The sequence below is a fragment of the Balaenoptera borealis genome, assembly GCF_965194805.1.
Source record: "Balaenoptera borealis genome assembly, chromosome: 18".
NCBI lineage: Eukaryota > Metazoa > Chordata > Mammalia > Artiodactyla > Balaenopteridae > Balaenoptera > Balaenoptera borealis.
This window is the reverse complement of record NC_138877.1, coordinates 45,257,262-45,278,625: the sequence shown is the minus strand read 5'-3', so window position 1 is coordinate 45,278,625 and position 21,364 is coordinate 45,257,262. Positions and strand designations below refer to the sequence as shown.

Below are 21,364 nucleotides of genomic sequence, written 5' to 3'. Positions count from 1 at the left end.
TATCAAAATAGCAAATATATATTTATGAGAACTAGAAATGTTGTATTCTTTTCAGTCGCTTAAATTCAATGTAATTATGAAATTAACTTTGAGAATATGTGAAAAATGTTACTTCCTAAATAAGTGAAGATAGAATAAAACCCACAAATTTTATATCAGGCTATGTAGTTTTTATATTCACATTTGTCCCCCAGATGTCATATAAGTAATTATTTTTTGTTGTTCATTTTTAGATGGAAGACTGTATTTGAAAACTACTGTCATGTACTGAATCTTTCCTGTTGAAGAAGTCCATGTTATAGTAAAGAACTTTGCAGTCAGACATTCGTCATTGGAAAGTTCGGGAAAAAAATAAAGTCCTTTTAAGGGAACTTCCTCAATTTTGTGTATTAATGTTCTTTAAAAGTTTAAGTATTCTACAAAAAGAAAAAGTTTCCTTCATTGATTTTCACCTGTGGTTCATACCAGAGACCTGAGAATGTTTGTAAATGTACAAGTATCAAACTTCTTACAGTTAATAATTGCAACTTTGCTGCTGGACACTTGTATATGGAGTCAAAGGCAGGTCTCAATAAGACCTAGCTTTGTTTTTTTAATGGAATGAACCATTTTCCTCTTCTGAAAATTCTGTATCTGAGCATATCAAGAGACGCTTGTAGCACTGGTCACCCAGACTTACAGAATTATGTCCTCCAGAAACCAGCAGGAACACTTGGAAATGAACTTGTAGGGGACATAGAGGATTCCTAAAAAATCAATAAATCAAAGAGTAATATTCTGTTACATTCTATTTTAAACTCTCTAATTGTGGGTTTTCTCCTGAAGATTTTTGTTCATGTACTTTCCAAAAGACCAACAAATGGATATTGACAACAACCCCGTGAAATAACATTTTGCATACCTGAAAAGAAGCATTGGAGATAAGCCAAAAGGTTTCACCGAAGGTCTTTTTTCCTTAAAAATATATAAACGTAACATGTTTTCATTCCAAACTGGTAGTGGTATATAGAATTTAAAATGATCATTATGCTTCTTCTTCAAACTGTTGGTCACATGTACAGTATATAAACATAAAACATACAAGGAAGGTATTATGTATGCAGTAGTATACTAGAGTTTAGGAAAATGAAAATTTTAGAAAATACGTTTTGTCACCCTGTTGGTCAGAAAGACACCTTTCTGGTTTTAACGCATGCAGGCATGTAAATATTTGTCTGGAGTCACAGTATTAATGAATGAGATCTTAAGCATCTGGTGACATCAGAACTCTGTGTCAGCCACTTTTATTTGTATATTGAACCCTAGTTAGTGCCCCAAACTGCACTATTGAGAATGGATTGTGGCTGAACAGTAAATCGAAACACCAGAAATATTTTTATATGTTAATGTCATATTATGTTAATGTTGCTGAAAGACAAAACCTAACAAACCCTGGATCCTTGATGTATCAGTCCAATACCATGTAGCGCTGAGTGATAAAGTTAAAATGTGTTGTGCTTCCCACCCTGGTCAGAGGGAAGGGTGCCTACGTGTTATTTTCACTGTCTTTTTGAAAGTTACAGTATGTGTTTTCACTTTTGTGCAGATAACTGGAAGTCAAGCTGCGAACAGGGCTTATTACACGCTGAAGTTACCTTCTCTTTGTTTTTACATATTTGGAGTTACACCTTTAAAGACTGATACGTGAATCAGTATATTTGCTGGACATTTTATGATTTTGCTGTCATCTTACAATTTTATGATCATAACATTATTTATTACCATAAATAGCAAAATCTTAAATGACCAAGAAAACTAGCTTAAAAATGTTTAAAGATAGTTCTCATTGGGTATTAATGATTTGAAAAGAAATTAACATTATAGATACACTGGCACTAAGCTTCTATAGTTTTTTAGGTCTTCCTTGCAATACTGGAACATATTTCTTTTGTGTAGCTCGCTATTAACTAGCTAAGACCATTTTTAATGCAATAAAAAGGTTATATATACAGTTCCTATTTTTAGCTTGCTTAAAAGGGAGCAATATTTTTATTTAAAACACTGTTAGTAAATGCTTTGTAGAAACTTGGTTTTCTAAGCATAGTTCTTCCATAACCTTCTTTGTTATTTGAGCACAAGAGATTCTATACCTTGTTGTATGTATCTCTTGTTTTTCCCTGTATGCAGTCTTTAAAGGATTACACTTAAAATCAGAGGAACTTGTGGCAAGCTTCTGAATCATACATTTTCTGAAAGTTTTTTTAAAAGCCTACAACTTCCATAAGTAGTAAAATCAGCCATTGCTCTGCTTCTTGCATAGAGTCACCTATTAAGTAGGTTAAATAGTTTTAAAATACATACTTTCCAGACCTTTGAGAATGTTTTAGTGTTTGGTTCGCTATAAAAGGAAATTTTAGTAAGGATTAAAGAAAAAAAGCTATCAGCTATATGCTAAGAGAGAATCTTACTAACATGTTGTAAATATTGCAAGTCATGAAATGTTATTTTAAGTCTGTAACTTAAGTTTTTTTCCCCTTTATTAGTTATACAGGTTGGTTTAAAATTTGTTTTTTGGTTTAAACAAGTAAAATTGTGCCCATTTTATGGTTTCCATGCTTTTGTAATCCTAAAATTATTAATGTCTCGTTGTTCTGTATTATAACCACATTTGCGCTCTATGCAAGCCCTTGGAACAGAACATATACTCATCTTCATGTAGGACCTATGAAAATTGTCTATTTTTATCTATATATTTAAAGTTTTCTAAAAATGATAAAAGGTTATTACGAATTTTGTTGTACAAAATCTGTACAAAAATCTGTTTTTACATCATAATGCAAGAATTGGAAATTTTTCTATGGTAGCCTAGTTCTTTGAGCCTGGTTTCAATGTGAGAACCGCGTTTACTGTTATTGTATTTAATTTTCTTTTTCTTTTCAACAATCTCCTAATAAAACTGTCTGAAATCTCCCTGTGACTTTATTTACAGTTCTTCTTTATTAAATTTTGTGAAATGCGTAGCATAGAAGGAATATTCACTTTCTAATGGGAGGCATCTCAAAACAACATAAGTCAGCTCTTTACAATGTGAAGGGAACAATGCTCAATGATTTTATTTAACATGCAACTGCTTCTATCTCTAATATGAATTACTGTGGTGAAAAACATCATAAAAGCACACTCTGTAGTTATTGTTTAACAAGCAGATTTTCCATATTTTGTTTCTTGCCAGCTAAGCAAACTGCCCACATATACATGATTTATTTATGTACATTTCTCAGTTTATGAAGCTGTTATTTGTACCTTTTTCCTTTATATTCTTATATTCCCATGATTCTTATTTCACAAAGCTTTGTGCTGAATAATGTAAAGTAGACATGTTGATAGAACAAAATATATTATTCCCATATCTATAAGAGTGTAGATTTGTAACTCTAACTCAGTGTTTTGCTTTCAGTCTCTATCATTGGAAAAAAATGCCTTTAGTAACTTTGCAATTCCAATAGCCTTTAATAATATATAAACGTTTTAATCAATCCAAAATGCAGCACTCAAAGAAATATTGGGTTACTATCTCTGTGAATACTCTAAACATTCCCAAAAGAATGGAAAATGAATTTTTTTCTGTCTAAAGGGATTATTTCAATGAATTAACAAATTATGATTTATCCCTAATAAAACCTCAAATGTTTATGTGACCATTACAAACACATTTTTGTCTTCTGTCCTCATATGTTTTTGTCAGTTAAGACTTGTACTAGAACATCATAACAGCCTCTGGATGTTAGCGGCATTTGGTGATGATTTAAGGTTTCTCCCCATGTGTTTTCATTGGCATTAGCAAATTTACAATATGAACAAAAGTTATTTATTACTAGAGGAGAGTAAATTATAAATAAAAATTACATGGATTGCATTTTTACATATGGGAAGTAGGGATGTTAATAGAATTAAAATATTATTGTAAATGGCATTGTAAATATATCACTTTTCCTTATGTGTAGGCTTGGTGCTAACATTTATCTTTCATATGTACAACTGGTATATAAAAGCTGAACCAAACCTCATTTATTCCTTTAAACAGATGCATTAATAAAGCCTCTATTCTGCACAAAGCACTGTGCTAAATGTTGTAATGAATGAAAACATAGCCGTTTTCCCAGAGGAGCTTATAATTTTGTTGGAATAGGAAGTCTTACTTTCAGCAAGAGAAGATTCACTCAGCATCTTCTAGACTGTCGTGGATATAGAGCTAGTATCAAGAGGGCATTGGCTTAGATGCCTTCCTACTAAGTGGTAACAATCTAGTGACCCATTTTGTACCTTCACCTTCCAGCGACTAATATAAGACAGTTTGGGGGTCAGACAATTCTGTAGAGGTTGAGAAAGGGGATGGGTACATTTTCCCCTAGGTAGAACACCATACTAGTTATTCTTTCCATGTTATTTTTCATGTATTTCAGTCACATCACTCTTCTTACCAAGGCTTACAAACTTTGTTTTAAATAAGTAGCCTGTTCGCAAAAATCATCAACAAACAATAAATTCCTAATATTCAGATTATTGAGTATAGAGCTACAATATTCAATTCTTATCATCCAGCATCTATGTGGCTACGGTAAGTAATGGCCTAAAATGATTCAACCACAGAGCATAAATTCCTAAACGCCAAATGAGTGTGTTAGGTAATGAGTGACATTTGTAGTGGAAGCATCATTTACATGTATAGGTTAATAAGCTAGAGATTTTGGCTTGAAATATTGCATCTGTTAGGACTCCTTTGGTTGGCTGTAACAAAACGAATTCCTGCAAGTCTAAAGAGCAAAAGGAATTGATTACAAAGACAGGGGGGTGCACATGGAACCTCAAGCCAGGATTGCAACCAACCCCCAGGGACCAGGGTTCCTCTTCAACTTTCATCTTTCTGCTCCTCTCAGTGACTCTGCTTCTTTCTCCTCTCATTGCAGACATATGTGTTCCTCTTGGTTCCTCTATTATTCAGGAGCATAAGACCCCACCCACCGAAGTGAACCAATCATGTTCTCTCTCTTGTCTTAAGTCAGAATCCCTGAGTTCTAATTGTCTGGAGCCAGAGCACATGGCAGTAAGGTATCTTGGCAGTACAAATAGATGAATCTGAGGAATTTTAGAAACTACTGTGTCCAATTAAATTTGAATCTCTGGGGATTGGGGCTGTGGCATCAGGATTTTTTAAGTTCCTAGGGTGATTCTAATGAGCAGCTAAAGTTGAGGACCACTGTCTGGGAGGATGGCAAGCATTACATAGAAAATGACTAGTGGGCCTTCTGTTGTGAGGTAAGGGGGGTAGTTGGAGTGAGTGGGGGCCATTGTGAGCTGTGCAGACACTATAAAAGCCAACTAATAGTTCTTTAAAATCATAAAAATTACATAAAATCTATACAATAATTCATATATTTTAAAAAAGTAATTCTAGCATTGTGAACCTAATTCTGAATTGAATATGAATTTACAAACCTCCCAATCAGGTTTAATAGAAGTCACATTATTTTTTCTAGATAAAATTATTGATTAATATGACCTTAGAACTAACTACACAGGGAGGTAAAAATTCTATTTCAATCATTACTGAAGCTTCCTCCCTCTGAATGACCTCAGTCCAAACATTTTTCACAGTCCATACCATTTGGGGGGAACCCCTCGAGTTTTCATGCCTAGAATCTAGTTTTCGAGAAGCTGTCCTAAGCCCTTCCCTTTGGAGAGACTCCAGGTTTGTGGGAGAAAAAATTGACACAGTGTGGTGTAATTCTCAATGTGGAGGAGAGGAATATTTAAGACAATTAATTTGTAATTGGGAAATGTAAAGTCATGTGAAAGGAGGTAATATTTCTATGCTTTATTTGAACTGGTAAAATGTCAATCAACACAAGTAGACTTGTGATAAGTTTTGCATATAGAATGTAATACCTGGAGCGACCATTGAAAGTGCTGTTATCAATATATATGCTCTATAAGAATATAGATAAATCAAAATGGAATTCAACACTGTAGCAAGATTAGTTCCCAGATAAAAAGTAAATATTTTAGGGTAATTCATCAAGAACTTTAAGATAACTTTGCTAGTAGTTTCCACCTCTCTTAGGCACTTTGGCTGCTCTTTCAACAATGCTAATTGTGTGCCAAACTTTTGTCTACTACTACAGATTAAGATAAGTTGGTTGATACATCTCTAGCACAATGCATCTCTATTTTCTACTTATTGGGTGTACTCACATCCAATAATATATTTCAAACTGATTTTTTTTTTAAAAAGTAGAAACTGAAATGGTAACAAGTTGTTAACATTTGTTTTTATTTTTTTAATTTAATTTTTATTTTATATTGGAATATAGTTGATTTACAATGTTGTGTTAGTTTCAGGTATACAGCAACGTGATTCAGTTATACATATACATATATCCATTCTTTTTCAGATTCTTTTCCCATTTAGGTTATTACAGAACATTGAGCAGAGTTCCCTGTGCTATACAGTAGGTCCTTGTTGATTATCTATTTTATATATACAGTAGTGTGTATATGTTAATCCCAAGCTCCTAATTTATCCCTGCCCCACCAACATTTGTTTTTTAGGAATCCCATTGTTAATTTCTACCTCTACCTCAAGTGTGGGGAGCTGATGTTGATACCGGTCAGTCCTTTTTTACTAACTCATCTTTCTAGATTTACAAAGGAAAAGAGTATCCCATTGAGATGGATCTTTTTTTTAAGTCCATCTGGTTGTTACGTGCCTCGGTTCATTTATGATGAATGTCTTTTGGCTCCTTCCATTAATAAATTTTGATGCTTCTTAGTATATTCTTTACATGCTTTGCTTTCACTTTTCCCGCAGATAACTACTATGAGATAATAGGTACACAACAGGGTCTAAATGAAAATGGGAAAGTTCTTGGAAAATGAAGTTCCCAGCAATGTCAACAGAACTGGTCAAGAATGGAGAATCTGATCAAGGAACCAGCAGGCAAATCATCTAACAGAATAATGTATTTTTAGGGGAGAACAGTCAAGATGGGGGTGGTAGAAAATTCTTAATTGACTAACATAAATGATGCTTTAGCATCTAGATTTGACAAGTATTTAAAGCTATCTCTAGATTTTGGGGACACCGCCTCATCCCTGGGGAATTTTTCACCTGCAGTTGCCTCAGTGTAGCTAAATGTACGTCTATTTTGGTAGGTTACTTAGGAGTCTTCTTTTATCTGCTGAGTATTCAGTGTTAGGTCCAGGGGTCTTCTGCTTATTCTTGAATCTGTACCACATGTATCCATAGTAAGCACTTAGGTATTCTTTACCCCAACAAACACCTCTAATGTTGAAGCATTGTTCCAAATGCAGCCAACCCTCCTTGTACCTTTGTCAGAACAGTGAGCCAGGCACACATTTCTACCAGGTGAAATTCCAGCCTGAGATAGACACTGGTCCTCTGTGTCCAATAACCTCAGAACCTCTGAGTGGTCCTCTTGAGGTCTCTTTAGATTTTAGATGAGAGACAGATACCTGTCACCTCCTATGGGTGATTGGAGAGGATTGGACCTGGAAAAAGCCACAGCCCTCAACAACAACAATCTGTTTACCTCAATTCTTTACCCCATATCTTTCATCTCTTTTACAATCTGTAGGTGTATGGACAGCTGAGGCCACAAAAGTAGTTTTCAGATAGCTATTTGCAAGCTCTGCATGATGACCTTGCATCTTACCTTGGAAGGTGGTATCCATTTTATTCATTTATTGATTAATTTATCAAAAATTACCTTTAAGATTTTGGAGATAATTATAGACTAAATGCAGTTATAAGAAATAACAAAGAGGCATCCCATATACACTTCACACATTTTCTTCAAGGATAACATTTTACATAAATATAGTATAGTGTCAAAACCGGGAAATAAACATTGATATCATGTACCAACTTTATTCAGATTTCATCAGATTTACATGCACTCCTTTGTGTGTGTGTTATATATGTTTAGTTCTGTACAATCTTATTGCAAGTGTAGATTCCTGTGAGTGCCACCACAGTCCAGATACAGAATATTTCCATCACAGGGATCCCTCAAGCTACCTTTTTATAGCTACAATCACTAACCTCTCTCCCTACCTTTCTGTATAAGTTAGGGTTCTCCAGAGAAACATAACCAATAGTGTAAATACACACACATATAGAAATGTACATGCTACCAGGCCCTATAGAGTATGTAGATCCTTCAAATGCCCCCACCCCTATTCCTCCAGTGGACCCTGTGGCCTGTAGAAAAGGAGTAGGTGAAACTCCCTCTGATGCCTGGTATATAGTTGGGTCTAAGCCACCCACATGGATTGCAGCTGCTATTCAGCCCAACACATACCATGTGGATGGAAGAAAGAAGGAACTGCAGCAGCCAGTGGGCTGAACTCAGAGAGGTTTGATTGGTGATCAGTCCAGCCCAGGACATTGACCCTCTGCATTAACAGTTAGGCTGTTCTAAAGGGATTAACTTTATGACTTGGACAATGAGAAACTGAGGGGTGGATGATCATGAATAAGCACTGTGGGGTCAAAATATGTGGAAAGATGTTTGGGTTATCTTGCAAGAGACTGAGACAGTCCTCACTGTTTCAACCCACTGGTTCATCCCAGCCTTAAGCTGTGTATGGACACTACCAACTTTTACTTCAGTAAATACAACAGGTTAGGTACATAGAAAATCAGCCAGCACAGTGCCTGGTTACAATGGTGTATTGTCAAGGATGCCGGATTGCCCTTGAAATACACTGAGTTGGTTAATGCAGTAACAGAATGTCCTGTATATTCTATTCAATGCCCAAGGCAACTGCCAAATGAGTCTGGCACCACCCACCAGAGTTCTCAACCGGTGAGAAACTGGAAAATTGATTATATTGGCCCCCTCCCTCTGAGTGAGGGTTCTAAATATGCCCTGGCTTGTATGGACGCTATATCTGGCCTAACCCAAGCTTTGCTCTGTTGTTGGGCAAACCAGGCTGCCACCATTATGGGATTAGGGAAACTGAGTACAATGTACCAATACCCTGGTGGAATCGACAGTGATCGTGGGTCACATATTAAAGGTCATGCTGTGCAAGACTGGGCAAAAGAACATGACATTGAATGGAGGCTCCATCTCCCCCATAATCTGAAAGCAGCAGGGCTGGTAGAAAGGAAGAATGGAATATCAAAGCAGCAGCTTAAATGACTAACAGGTAAAACTACCTTGGCCAGTGGACTAAGGTATTATCCCCCGTTTTAATACATTTAAATGAGCAACTAGTAGGGCCTACTGCTCCATAGGCCAGACTGGGGACCCCTGTTGCGACACCCAACACTATAAAGTTATGGAAGTCATGGGAAACAACCATTGACCCTTTCCTCACAGTAGATCAACACGCTATGCTGCTGAGAACACCACGTCCCATCATGCCTTGGGAAAGGTATTATCTACTGCAATTTGTAATGGGACAGCCCATTGGGATGGATGAGTTACTATGCACCCCTGTGCAAGGGGTTATGACTCAGTCTCCACTGGGGTCTTGTTGCCCAGCTACAAGCTGATGCTGTTGAAACTCACTACATCTGGAACAGAACACTCACCATTGAAAGAGGGAAGAAGGTGGGGGTCTTGGTCTGGCATATCCCACCCCCAGTCCATCTCCTCACACATGACAGTGCTGCCTCCCTCCACCAACGTGTGTAATATGCACAAACAAGTCATGCTCCTAAAGTGCCACCTCCCTCCCCTCGAGGCCAGGTGGACATGCTCTGTTTCCCGCTGGTATGATTATTTGGCAATCATCTTTATTCCCTCCACTGGCCTGGAGGACATTATAACCCTTACTAAATCCACCCAGCAAGCCTTGAATGAGAACCAGCAAAGCCTGTCCTTGCTGAACACCGAAATGTCTCTAATGAGAAAAGCTGTCCTCCAAAACTGAATGGCCTTGGACGTTATCACTGCCTCGCAGAGAGGTACTTGTGCCATTATCCAAACAGACTGTCGTGTGTCCAGACCTGAGGAGTCTGCTCATGTATCATCTTTATTAAATCAAATGAGGGTGAAAGTGAATTTCCTGAATAATCCAACCCCCAGTCTAGGGGACTTAGTAAATCAGTGGTTTTATCATGAGGCTCTTGGTGGGAAAAATTGTTACTCACTTTGCACGTGCCTATATTTGCATGTGCCTATAATGTTGCCGTGCAATCTGCCTCCAATGCAGCCAGAGAGCCGCCAAATGTGCCACCTCCATTCTAATAAAACCCCTTGCTGACTGTTCAGGGCGCATTGCAGAAGAGGGGAACATGTGAGATTGTATGGGCCAGTCACAAGGGGCAGAGTTTTGAAGGAGGTTATTGAGAAGACGTGACCACTAGTTGACCCTTGAGCTGGACCCAGGCAATCGAATGCTCCTTACCCAGACTCCCGTTCTGGAATGTATGTTCTGCCCACCATTTCCACTTTAAGAGACAGCCTTGAAAAAGTAACGTGTTGTTGAGACCATCTGGACTGTTTACATCACTGAACCTAGTTAAGGCCTCTACGTAACTGTTAAGATTCTAGTGGGCGGGTGCAAAGACCTACTTGTCTTGTAGCCACCCAAGGAAAGCATAGTAAGTAAATTCCCTTGTTTCTCAAAACTGATACCTACCAATCTGGAGGTGTCTGCCTTTTTCCTTGGTCTCTCCTTGCCCTTAATGTACAGGGACCAGTTTCAGATTATACCTGGGGAATTCTCGAGGTTTCGAACAAACATTTATTTTTCAGTAGTTGTAAAATATCTTTATGTCATACCCTTCTTGAAAAAAAAAAGTATTTTTACTTAGTGTATAATTCTAGGTTCCCAGTAATTTTATCTTAGCAATTTCTATGTTACACTGACTTCTGGCATCCGTTGATATTTTGGAAAGGTAGTTTGAATATTGTTCTTTGTAGGTAATTTGTCTTTTCTCTCTGGATGCTTTTAATAACTTTTATTTGTCTTTGGTGCTTTGCAGCTTGAATATAATGTGTATAAGTACAAACTTACTTTTATTCATTATATTTGGGAACTGACGTCTCCCCCAATAATTGAGGATGTGTTTTTCTTTAATTTTGAAAACTCTAAGCCATTACCTCTCCAAATAATGTTTCTATTTTTTTTTCTTTTTGCAACTTTCTGGAATCCTAATTTAGTTCTAAGTTAGACTTTTCTATTAACTTCTAGGTTTCTTAACCTTCATACATATATGCCGTTTCTTTAACTTTGCTTCAGATTTATCTTTCAATCTACTAAGTATACAGTTTGCTATTTAACACGTGCATATAATTTTTAATAGCAATTATTTTATTTTTCTTTTTAGAAATTCTATTTGTTTTTTTTTCAAACCTTCTTAGTCATTCTTGATAGTCCCTCTTTATGTGTTTGGTTCTCTCATTTCTTTATGTATTGTGATATACATGTATATATATCACACTTTTATTCTGTTTCTAATAATTCAATATCATATTATTGAGATCTGATTTTGCATTCATTGTATTTCTGATTCTCTCTAAAGCCTTATCTTAATAATTTTTTTAAAAAATTTGGTTTGAATTCATGTTTATTAAAACTTTGTGGGAATCCTTTAAAATCTGGTTTAAGAATGTAGTACTCCATGGAGAAATTTTATTTCCTTTTGCTAAATGCCTGGGAACACTTTAATTTAAATTTAAATTACCTTAAAGTTCCTAACTTGTAGCCTCTTAGTTCACAGAGTTAGTGTAAATCTGAGTAATCATTTCCAAAGACAGGAGGGTGAGCCTAATTCTCCTGAAGTCTCAAATGAGAATTTCCTTCTCTACCCAGGGCCACAGCTGATACAAATCTTTTCCCTACATCTGTCTTGGATTTTTTCTACTTGAACCTTTTCATTGAGAGTATACTCATTTGAGTTCTAGCTTCATGGGAAGTTCTGCAGTCTGACTTTACTTCCTGCCCCTCATAATCATGAAGATTGTAGCTGAAGCTCTGTCACCATGGATTTATAGATGGCTCAGATAAACAAAGGCTTTTGCTCTTGGCCACTTTCCTGAAGGTCTTCTCTTTTATTCTGGCCTCAGAGTGACACCCTCATGTTTTAAATATTTAATCCAGCATTTGCTGGTTTTGTTTTTGTAACAGGGATGTTTCACTGTGTTGGCCTGTTATTATCAGAAGTTAATACTCACTACATAAAACTTAATTTTCAGACTCCTAAAATACAACTTACATATATTTTTTCTTTTTTTTTTTAACATCTTTATTGGAGTATAATTGCTTTACAATGGTGTGTTAGTTTCTGCTTTATAACAAAGTGAATCAGTTATACATATAAAAGAGCGAAGAGATATGAGGACAACTTATATTTAATACAAACATTAATCAATCAATTAACAGCAGTTAAACATTCGTATATTATTCTATCGTTATAAGGAATTAATGTTATGTGTAAAATTCTTAGTGTAACTTCAGGAACACAATAAATGCTGAAAAATGTCAATTATTATTAGAATAACACAAAATATGAAAGACACAATTTTGGACCTCAGGGAGCATATATGCTGTAATAAAATAAAAGGTTAAGATATAAATATTATATGTTGATTGCAATTCTAGAAAAATAAGGAATATATATAGTTTTAATTTGTACCTTTTCACATGAAAAATATTTATTTGACATAATATATACATATATAAACTCTTAAGAAAACCTTCTCCTTTATGATTTTTCAGGATTACCCATTTTTGAAAATGAACACATTACTTTATTTCCATCAGCAAGTTACTAGAGTTTATTGATACTTTTTGAGCATTTACAACTATATTTTGCTTTCATCCTTGATTAACTCAAGTTTCTGCCAAGCATGATGCAGCTCAACATTTCATTTTTTTCCTCCCTCTTCCTCCCTTCCTCCCTCCCTCCCTGCCTTCCTTCCTTCCTTTCTTCCTCTTTCTCTCTCTCCCTTTCTTTCTTTCTTTTCTACAGGATTTAGAAACAGTAGATGACTTACCTACTATCTTTTTATGTATGTTACAAAAGTATTTTTTTATTTCTTACTTATTGATCTCTGTATTATTATTGCTGTATATTGTATCACAAGCTATGCTATAAATCACAACACTACACTGTTATTATTTTTGTTAAAACAGTCAACTACATTTTAAGGTAATTTAAATAATGAAAAAGAAATCTAATATTTACTTACAGAGTTATCATTTCCTATTAGCTTCATTCTTTTGGCAAACCATTTTTTTAAATCCAGTATCATTTCTCTTGTGCCTGAAGGACTTCCTTTTACATTTCTTTTAGTGTGAGTTTGCTGGTGATGAATATTTTCAATTTTGTATGTCTCAAAAGCCTCTTTGCTTTCATTTTTGAAGGAAATTTCCATAAGTATAAAATTCTAGATTGACAGTTTTTTTTAAGTAAGTACTTTGATTTTACTGCTTTATTGTCTTTTCATTTACTTGTTTTTGACAAGAAATCTGTGCTCTTCCTTATCTTTATTCCACTGTAATGTGTCTTTTTTCTTTCTGTATGCTTTTAAAATGTTCTCTTTATTACATGTTATGTGCAATTTGATTATGATATACCTTTGTGTAGTTTCCTTTATATATTTCTCATGTTTGAGGTTTGTCGAGATTCTCAGATCTTTTGGTTTATAGTTTTTATCAGGTTTGAGAAATATGGAGTCAATATTTCTTGTAATTTTTTCTTCCACCCTTTCTCCTTTCTTCAAGTGTTCTAATTGTACATATATTAGACTGCTTGATCTTGTCCCACTGTTCAGGCTTTCTTCTGCAATTTTTAATCTTCTCTTAATTTTATCCAGTGATATTTTATCCCAGACATTTTTGTGTTATTTTCTAGAATGGTGATTTGGGTCCTTTGAAAAAATACATTCTGTGTCTAAATATGTTCAATATTTTGGAATGTATGCAATATAATTATACTGTCTTAATCCTTTGTCCTCTGATTCTAAGATCTACCAGCTCTGTGCAATTTTTAATTGATTGATTTTTCTTCTCCTTATATTTCAAGCATTTCTGCTTCATTGCATGCCAGGTAATTTATTATTATATGCCAGTCTTTGTGAATTTTACTTTATTAGATTCTGGATTGAGTTTTGTTCTTGGACGATGTGTCAGAGTCCTTAGGAACAGGCAGAGTTTCAATGATTCTCTAGGAAAACACAGAGGCCTCAACATATAGTCATACGTAGGCCTATAATTTATCATGAGGAAAGGATAAAAAGCAAAATCAGCAAAGGAGAAATGCATATGGGGCAAAGTTTGAAGGAAACCAGGGCCAAGCTTTCAAGGGTCCTACCAGAGTGGAATCACAAAAGACATTCATAAAGCCCCCAGCAATGAGTTGTGAAAACATGTTCCCAACCAGGGAAGTGCCCCTAGTCTGTCAAGTACCCCAATCCCATAGTCCTAGAGGGAAAGAATATGTGCAGCCTAAGCCATGTTTTTGTTTAACCAGTTTAGGCACAGTGAGTCACTTTTATCAGTGTATGATAGGAACTCTCCGCAGACCTAAGTTCCCAGATGCCAGTCAATGCCAACCTTGCGTGCAGGTCGATTGCTATGTTAACTCTTGTCTACACAAATGCTATTGAGTTACTCAGAAACAGCTTCATTCCTTCCATTCTTGATTTGAATTTTGCTAGGTGGGGCTGGAACACTCTTTTGTTTTGTGGTTAATTATTTCCCGCTACTGAAGCAAGACACTTTGAGTACTTTATCCAACAGTGCATGAATTGTAGGTTTTAGAGTCTGGCTTGTAGGAATAGGCACTATTCTACAGACTGGTGAGCCTCAGGTTTAGTTCCCTCTTATTGTTGTGGGTGTTTCTTTGCCAGCCTTACATAGTGTTGATCAGGACTGATGAAAACTCAAAAGAAATACTCTATAGGTATCCTAATTTCTCTCTCTGTGCAATTCTGTCTTTGTTGGTACTCTATTCTGTGCACTCAGGTCCCTTTGTTCTCCCCAGACTCTGAGGTTCATCTCTTCAATCAGAAAGTCCTGCAGGCTGTGCCTGTCCCCCTCCTTGCGACTCAGACTGAAATCTCTCTTCCTGTAGTAAGGCTTAGCAATCTGAACGTTTCTTTTGTTTATTTTCTTTCTCTCAGAGATCACTGTCTTCTATTGCCAGATGTCTAATGTCTTGAAAATTTTGTTTCACATATTTAGCATGTTAGTTATTTTGGGGCTGAAGGATAAATCTAGTCCCTATTATTCTATCTTGGCCAGAAGCTAAGATTTCTCAGGAAACATGAATTTAAATAGTTACATGTCATGGTATAGTATAAGGAAGATATATTTAAATAGCCGCATTTTGAGGTCTATTACCAGGTTAGCCTCCAGTTACTCCTTTCTCTTTATCAGATTTTCTTCCTTTTTTTACCCTTGAAGGTTCCCATGCTCAGTCATCTGAACATTTTTTAGCAGTGCTACTTCTTAATTTGTTCTCTATGTTTGAATGTCTTGAGATTTTTTGCTCAGAATATATAATTTTTTTTTTTTACTAACATTTTACTTATACCATCCAACAAGACTAGACTACCACCTTCTCTGTCCTATCTTTGTCTTGTTGCCTCCTTTTAATCTTAATTATGAATCAGGTCAGGTGCTAATTTCTTAGGAAGAATTTCTTGATGATCCTTCCTATTCAACTCACTCAACAAAGGCCATACCCTTCTTGGCTTTCTCACAAGGCATTGGGCTCTGTGATTACATCTAAAATGATTTATAATGCTTTTTTTTCCCTTTGACTTCTTTTCTTTGAATGTGAATCTCTCATGGAAACAAATTCTGCCTTCTTTTGTTATTTATGTCATAAATCCCAGCTCTGGGAATGATTTCTAATAGTTGATTAATAAATGTTTCTTAAAATCATTATGAAATTATGAACTGAACTAGCTCTAAAAAACATTTTCTATCATCTAATATAACAACTTACTTTATAAATAAAAATGATTGAGGCCCAATGAAAACAACAGTGCAGTTTTGTTAAGCATCCACAGAAAGATGCTTTAGGGCTACAGGAACATGGAGCTAAGCTCCTTGGTCAGGATGGACCAGTGAAGGTAGTAAGGATCAGGGATAAGCACAGAGCTGGCAGATATAACTGACATGAAGCAAGAAGAGGTGAAAATATACATAGTTGGAGGGCACATGGTGTTGGCAAGAATAAAAAGGCACACTTCTTTGCCTTATAAATTCTTAAACTTAATTTATTTTATATCCCCTTAATGACACTACAGAAGAAATAGGAAAATCTGAGTCATGTATTTTAGAATGAATACAAATAATAATTATAATAATAATAATAGTAGCTAACATTTATTGCACATTTACTCATGAACTATATGTTAAGCGCCCTCCTAAGAATTTGACACACATAACCTCCTTTAAGCCTCACAATAAGTTCTGAGGTAGGTGCTTTTGCATCCACATTTTCAAGATGAGGAAGAGAGGCTCAAAGATATTAACAAGTTGCCCTGTCCTCATGCAGCTAGTAAATGTCAAAGCAAAGATGAGGATTTTTGAGGTCAGTGGTCTTAACCATTAGTTTATAATAGTCATGACTCTCACTAACTCTTGATAGAAATCCCAGATCAAACTTCCTTGAGCAAAAACAAAAACAAAAAAACAAAAAAGGAAAGTTTTTTCAAATCCAGGGTTATTTTAGCCTCTCACAGTTCGATTCAGAGCCTCGATGATGCAATCAGGATTCAATTGAAAAAAAAAGTCTCTGTAACAAGTCCTTCTCTTGTTTTCCTCTCTTTTTTAAGATACACACAAACCATAATTCCTTCAAGTAGTTTAGTCCTCCATGCAGCTAGTTCCCGTTGATAGAAAAATAAAAATTTTTTCTTCACCAACAGTTTGGGAAAAATAGCTAATTTTTTCACCAAAAAAAATTAGCTCCTTCCATTGTGTAATGTAGTTATAGATAAGTTTTTTTTTTTTTTTTTTTTTCAGATCAACAGTTTCAAAGTAAAAGCATGTGACTGAATTCTAGCCAGTGGATTTGGGAGAGAGCTCATATAGGCCATTTCTAGGTCTGGCCATTGAAATCTCCCATATAATCCTTTGTATTCTCTTTTTACCAGTGGGTGTTGCCTCAGAATGACACTGAAAAGCACATTTGATGATGAAGTAGCTTGCCTTAGCCTATTTTCCTGAATGCCTATGTGAAATATAATACCCTCTTCATCTTTCACCTATTTGTTTGGGTAAGAAATAACTTTTATTTTTAAAAGCCATTATTAAAAGTTAGTGTTACTTAAAAAACAGAATAGTTTTTGGTTTGACTTTTAGGCCTAAATTTATTAATTTGTCCATGCCTGAAATTTGGCTAAGTGGAATTGCTACTGTGATTAACTTAAGTCTTGAGGTCACCCTTTGCGTTAGAGCAGACTCAAATCTGCCTAAGTTGCTTGGACTCAGAATTGAAGAAGGGGGATCATTTACTATAGATATACTGTAGTTTTTGTTGTTGTTGTTTTTTTAACCAGGAAAAATAAACCACAACAAAGTGGTAGATTATATCTACTATAATTTTTGATGAGAGGTTCATCAAATAAGTCATATTTTAAGTTTATAGTCTTCATGGCTTATTGACACATACTATCTCATTTCGTCATATGCCCTTGTGAATTGTGTGATATAGGTCATCTTATCCCCGTTTTACAGTTGAGGACAGAGTTGAGGAATGTTTAAGATATTTTTGTTTACTAAGTGTCTCTGAATTTGAGGGCAGATAGGTTTTTAATTCATTTGAGGTTTTATGTGATTGAGATAAAAGAAGTGATACTAAATAGGAAACAGTTGAAATCTCTACTCACTGACTTCCTCTTCTATGGAGAAAGAAGTTTTGTTTCCTGTCTCCTGAATTTGCTTTCTTATAGTATTCAGGTAACTGGTAAAGGTGAAAAAATAAACAAAGGATAAACATGATGAAGAAACGAGGAAGAGGAGGAAGTATAAAAAGAAAGTGGAAGAAGGGGATAGAGTGGGAAGTGGGAGAGGAGAGTACAACACGGAAAAAGAGAACAAATGAGAGCAGAAATATGGGGCGGGATTTTGGTGGCTTAGAATGAGGGAAGAGAAAAGGCAGCTGCAGTTTAACAGCAAGATTGAGAAGTGGAAATGTGACGAAGAAGGATTTTTAGGTACATTTTTACTACACTATTGGGCACAGTGTAAATACTCAAATTGTTTTCATTGTTTTTGGCTATTGAAATATTGATATTTTAATGCAACCATGTGCAGAAACTAGTTAATGTTTACTATTAAGTAAAATCAGCTTTATTAGATTTAGATATATTGGAAAAGTCAATGCACATATTTGAAAGTTAATCAGGTAGAGGTACTAGTAGAGATTTGAATATTTCTAACCCTACACTCTGTAGTTAAAACTTGTGTAGACATCAGTGCACATTATACTTGAATTTCTAACTACAGCAGGTTCCTAAAGACACAGCATTTCCTAACAAAGTATGTATCAAAAGGTGTGCAATCTGGACACAGAATATTCCAGACCTGTTGCCACAATTTACAGTCTAAATTCACATTTGACTTTACAGGATCCTTAACTCAGATCTGATTGATTTTTTTTTAGCTGTTTCAATTCATTCTTTGCCCTATGAGTAGTCATAACTGTAGATGAGTGTGCACTAGATACATTATTTTCTTGGCTTTTGAACAAATTTAGATGAATATTAGGAAATATCTTTCAAAGTGTGTTCACTGTTGTTCAGTTGTTATGTTGAACACTGATTTCATGCTTGCCTGTCTTTTTGTGCTCAGAAAAAGAGTCACACATCTGTTTGTTAATAGACTGTAAAGTGATAACAACTCATATGTAGAGAAGGTCAAATTTTTTTTTTTTAGTGAAGCCATCTTTATTTTATTTTATTTTTTTTTAACATCTTTATGGAGTATACTTGCTTTACAATGGTGTGTTAGTTTCTACTTTATAACAAAGTGAATCAGTTATACATATACATATGTCCCCATATCTCTTCCCTCTTGCATCCCTCTCTCTCCCACCCTCCCTATCCCACCCCTCTAGGTGGTCACAAAGCACAGAGCTGATCTCCCTGTGCTATGTAGCTGCTTCCCACTAGGATCTATTTTACGTTTCATAGTGTATATATGTCCATGTCACTCTCTCACTTTGTCCCAGCTTACCCTTCCCCCTCCCTGTATCCTCAAGTCCATTCTCTAGTAGGTCTGCATCTTTATTCCCTTCTTGCCCCTAGGTTCTTCTGACCATTATTTTTTCTTTTTTCTTTTTCTTTTTTTAGATTCCATATATATGTGTTAGCATACAATATTTGTTTTCTCTTTCTGACTTACTTCACTCTGTATGACAGTCTCTAGGTCCATCTACCGCACTACAAATAACTCAGTTTCGTTCCTTTTTATGGCTGAGTAATATTCCATTGTATATATGTGCCACATCTTCTTTATCCAATCATCTGTTAATGGACACTTAGGTTGCTTCCATGTCCTGGCTATTGTAAATAGAGCTACAATGAACATTGTGGTACATGACTCTTTTTGAATTATGGTTTTCTCAGGGTATATGCCCAGTAGTGGGATTGCTGGGTCATATGGTAACTCTATTTTTAGTTTTTTAAGGAACCTCCATACTGTTCTCCATAGTGGCTGTATCAACTTACATTCCCACAAACAGTACAAGAGGGTTCCCTTTTCTCCACACCCTCTCCAGCGTTTATTGCTTGTAGATTTTTTGATGATGGCCATTCTGACCAGTGTGAGATGATACCTCAATGTAATTTTGATTTGCATTTCTCTAATGATTAATGATGTTGAGCATTCATTCATGTGTTTGTTGGCAATCTGTATATCTTCTTTGGAGAAATGTCTATTTAGGTCTTCTGCCCATTTTTGGATTGGGTTGTTTTTTTTTTTTGATACTGAGCTGCATGAATGGCTTGTATGTTTTAGAGATTAATCCTTTGTCAGACAGTTGCTTCATTTGCAAATATATTCTCTCATTCTGAGGGTTGTCTTTTCATCTTGTTTATGGTTTCCTTTGCTTTGCAAAAGCTTTTAAGTTTCATTAGGTCCCATTTGTTTATTTTTGCTTTTATTTCCATTTCTCTAGGAGGTGGGTCCAAAAGGACCTTGCTGTGATTTATGTCATAGAGTGTTCTGCCTATGTTTTCCTCTAAGAGTTTGATGGTGTCTGGCCTGAGATTTAGGTCTTTAATCCATTTTGAGTTTATTTTTGTGTATGGTGTTAAGGAGTGTTCTAATTTCATTCTTTTACATGTAGCTGTCCAGTTTTCCCAGCACCACTTATTGAAGAGGCTGTCTTTTCTCCACTGTATATTCCTGCCTCCTTTATCAAAGATAAGGTGACCATATGTGCGTGGGTTTATCTCTGGGCTTTCTATCCTGTTCCATTGATCTAGATTTCTGTTTTTGTGCCAGTACCATACTGTCTTGATTACTGTAGCTTTGAAGTACAGTCTGAAGTCTGAAAGCCTGATTCCTCCAGTTCCGTTTTTCTTTCTCAAGATTTATTTGGCTATTCGTGGTCTTTTGTGTTTCCATACAAATTGTGAAATTTTTTGTTCTAGTTTTGTGAAAAATGCCAGTGGTAGTTTGATAGGGATTGCATTGAAACTGTAGATTGTTTTGGGTAGTAGAGTCATTTTCACAATGTTGATTCTTCCAGTCCAAGAACATGGAATATCTCTCTATCTCTTTGTATCATCTTTAATTTCTTTCATCAGTGTCTTATAGTTTTCTGCATACAGGTCTTTTGTCTCCTTAGGTAGGTTTATTCCTAGATATTTTATTCATTTTGTTGCAATGGTAAATGGGACTGTTTTCTTAATTTCACTTTCAGATGTTTCATCATTAGTGTATAGGAATGCAAGAGATTTCTGTGCATTAATTTTGTATCCTGCTACTTTACCAAGTTCACTGACTAGCTCTAGTAGTTTTCTGGTAGCATCTTTAGGATTCTCTATGTATAGTATCATGTCATCTGCAAACAGTGACAGCTTTACTTCTCCTTTTCCACTTTGGATTCCTTTTATTTTTTTTTCTTCTCTGATTGCTGTGGCTAAAACTTCCAAAACTATGTTGAATAATATTTGTGAGAGTGGACAACCTTGTCTTGTTCCTGATCTTAGTGGAAATGTTTTCAGTTTTTCACCACTGAGGACGATGTTGGCTGTGGTGTTGTCATATATGGCCTTTATTATGTTGAGGAAAGTTCCCTCTATGCCTAGTTTCTGGAGTGTTTTTATCATAAATGGGTGTTGAATGTTGTTGAAAGCTCTCTCTACATCTATTCAGATGA

General features: G+C 35.6%; 1 protein-coding gene and 1 long non-coding RNA gene across 3 annotated transcripts in view; one reads left to right on the top strand and one right to left on the bottom strand.

Annotated features, from left to right (window-relative positions):
- Positions 1–2,949, top strand: part of DACH1 (dachshund family transcription factor 1) — a 412,485-nt gene extending 409,536 nt beyond the window's left edge. For both annotated transcript variants that reach the window (XM_082365964.1, XM_082365963.1), the window contains one exon: positions 234–2,949. In XM_082365964.1, the coding sequence (XP_082222090.1) occupies positions 234–271 (38 nt within the window). In that variant the 3' untranslated portion in view covers positions 272–2,949. The remainder of the gene's footprint in view (positions 1–233) is intronic.
- LOC309615960 overlaps positions 2,626–21,364 on the bottom strand; it is a 147,574-nt gene continuing 128,835 nt past the window's right edge. The window contains exon 2 of the long non-coding RNA XR_014237179.1: positions 2,626–20,004. This is a non-coding gene — a long non-coding RNA (uncharacterized lncRNA). The remainder of the gene's footprint in view (positions 20,005–21,364) is intronic.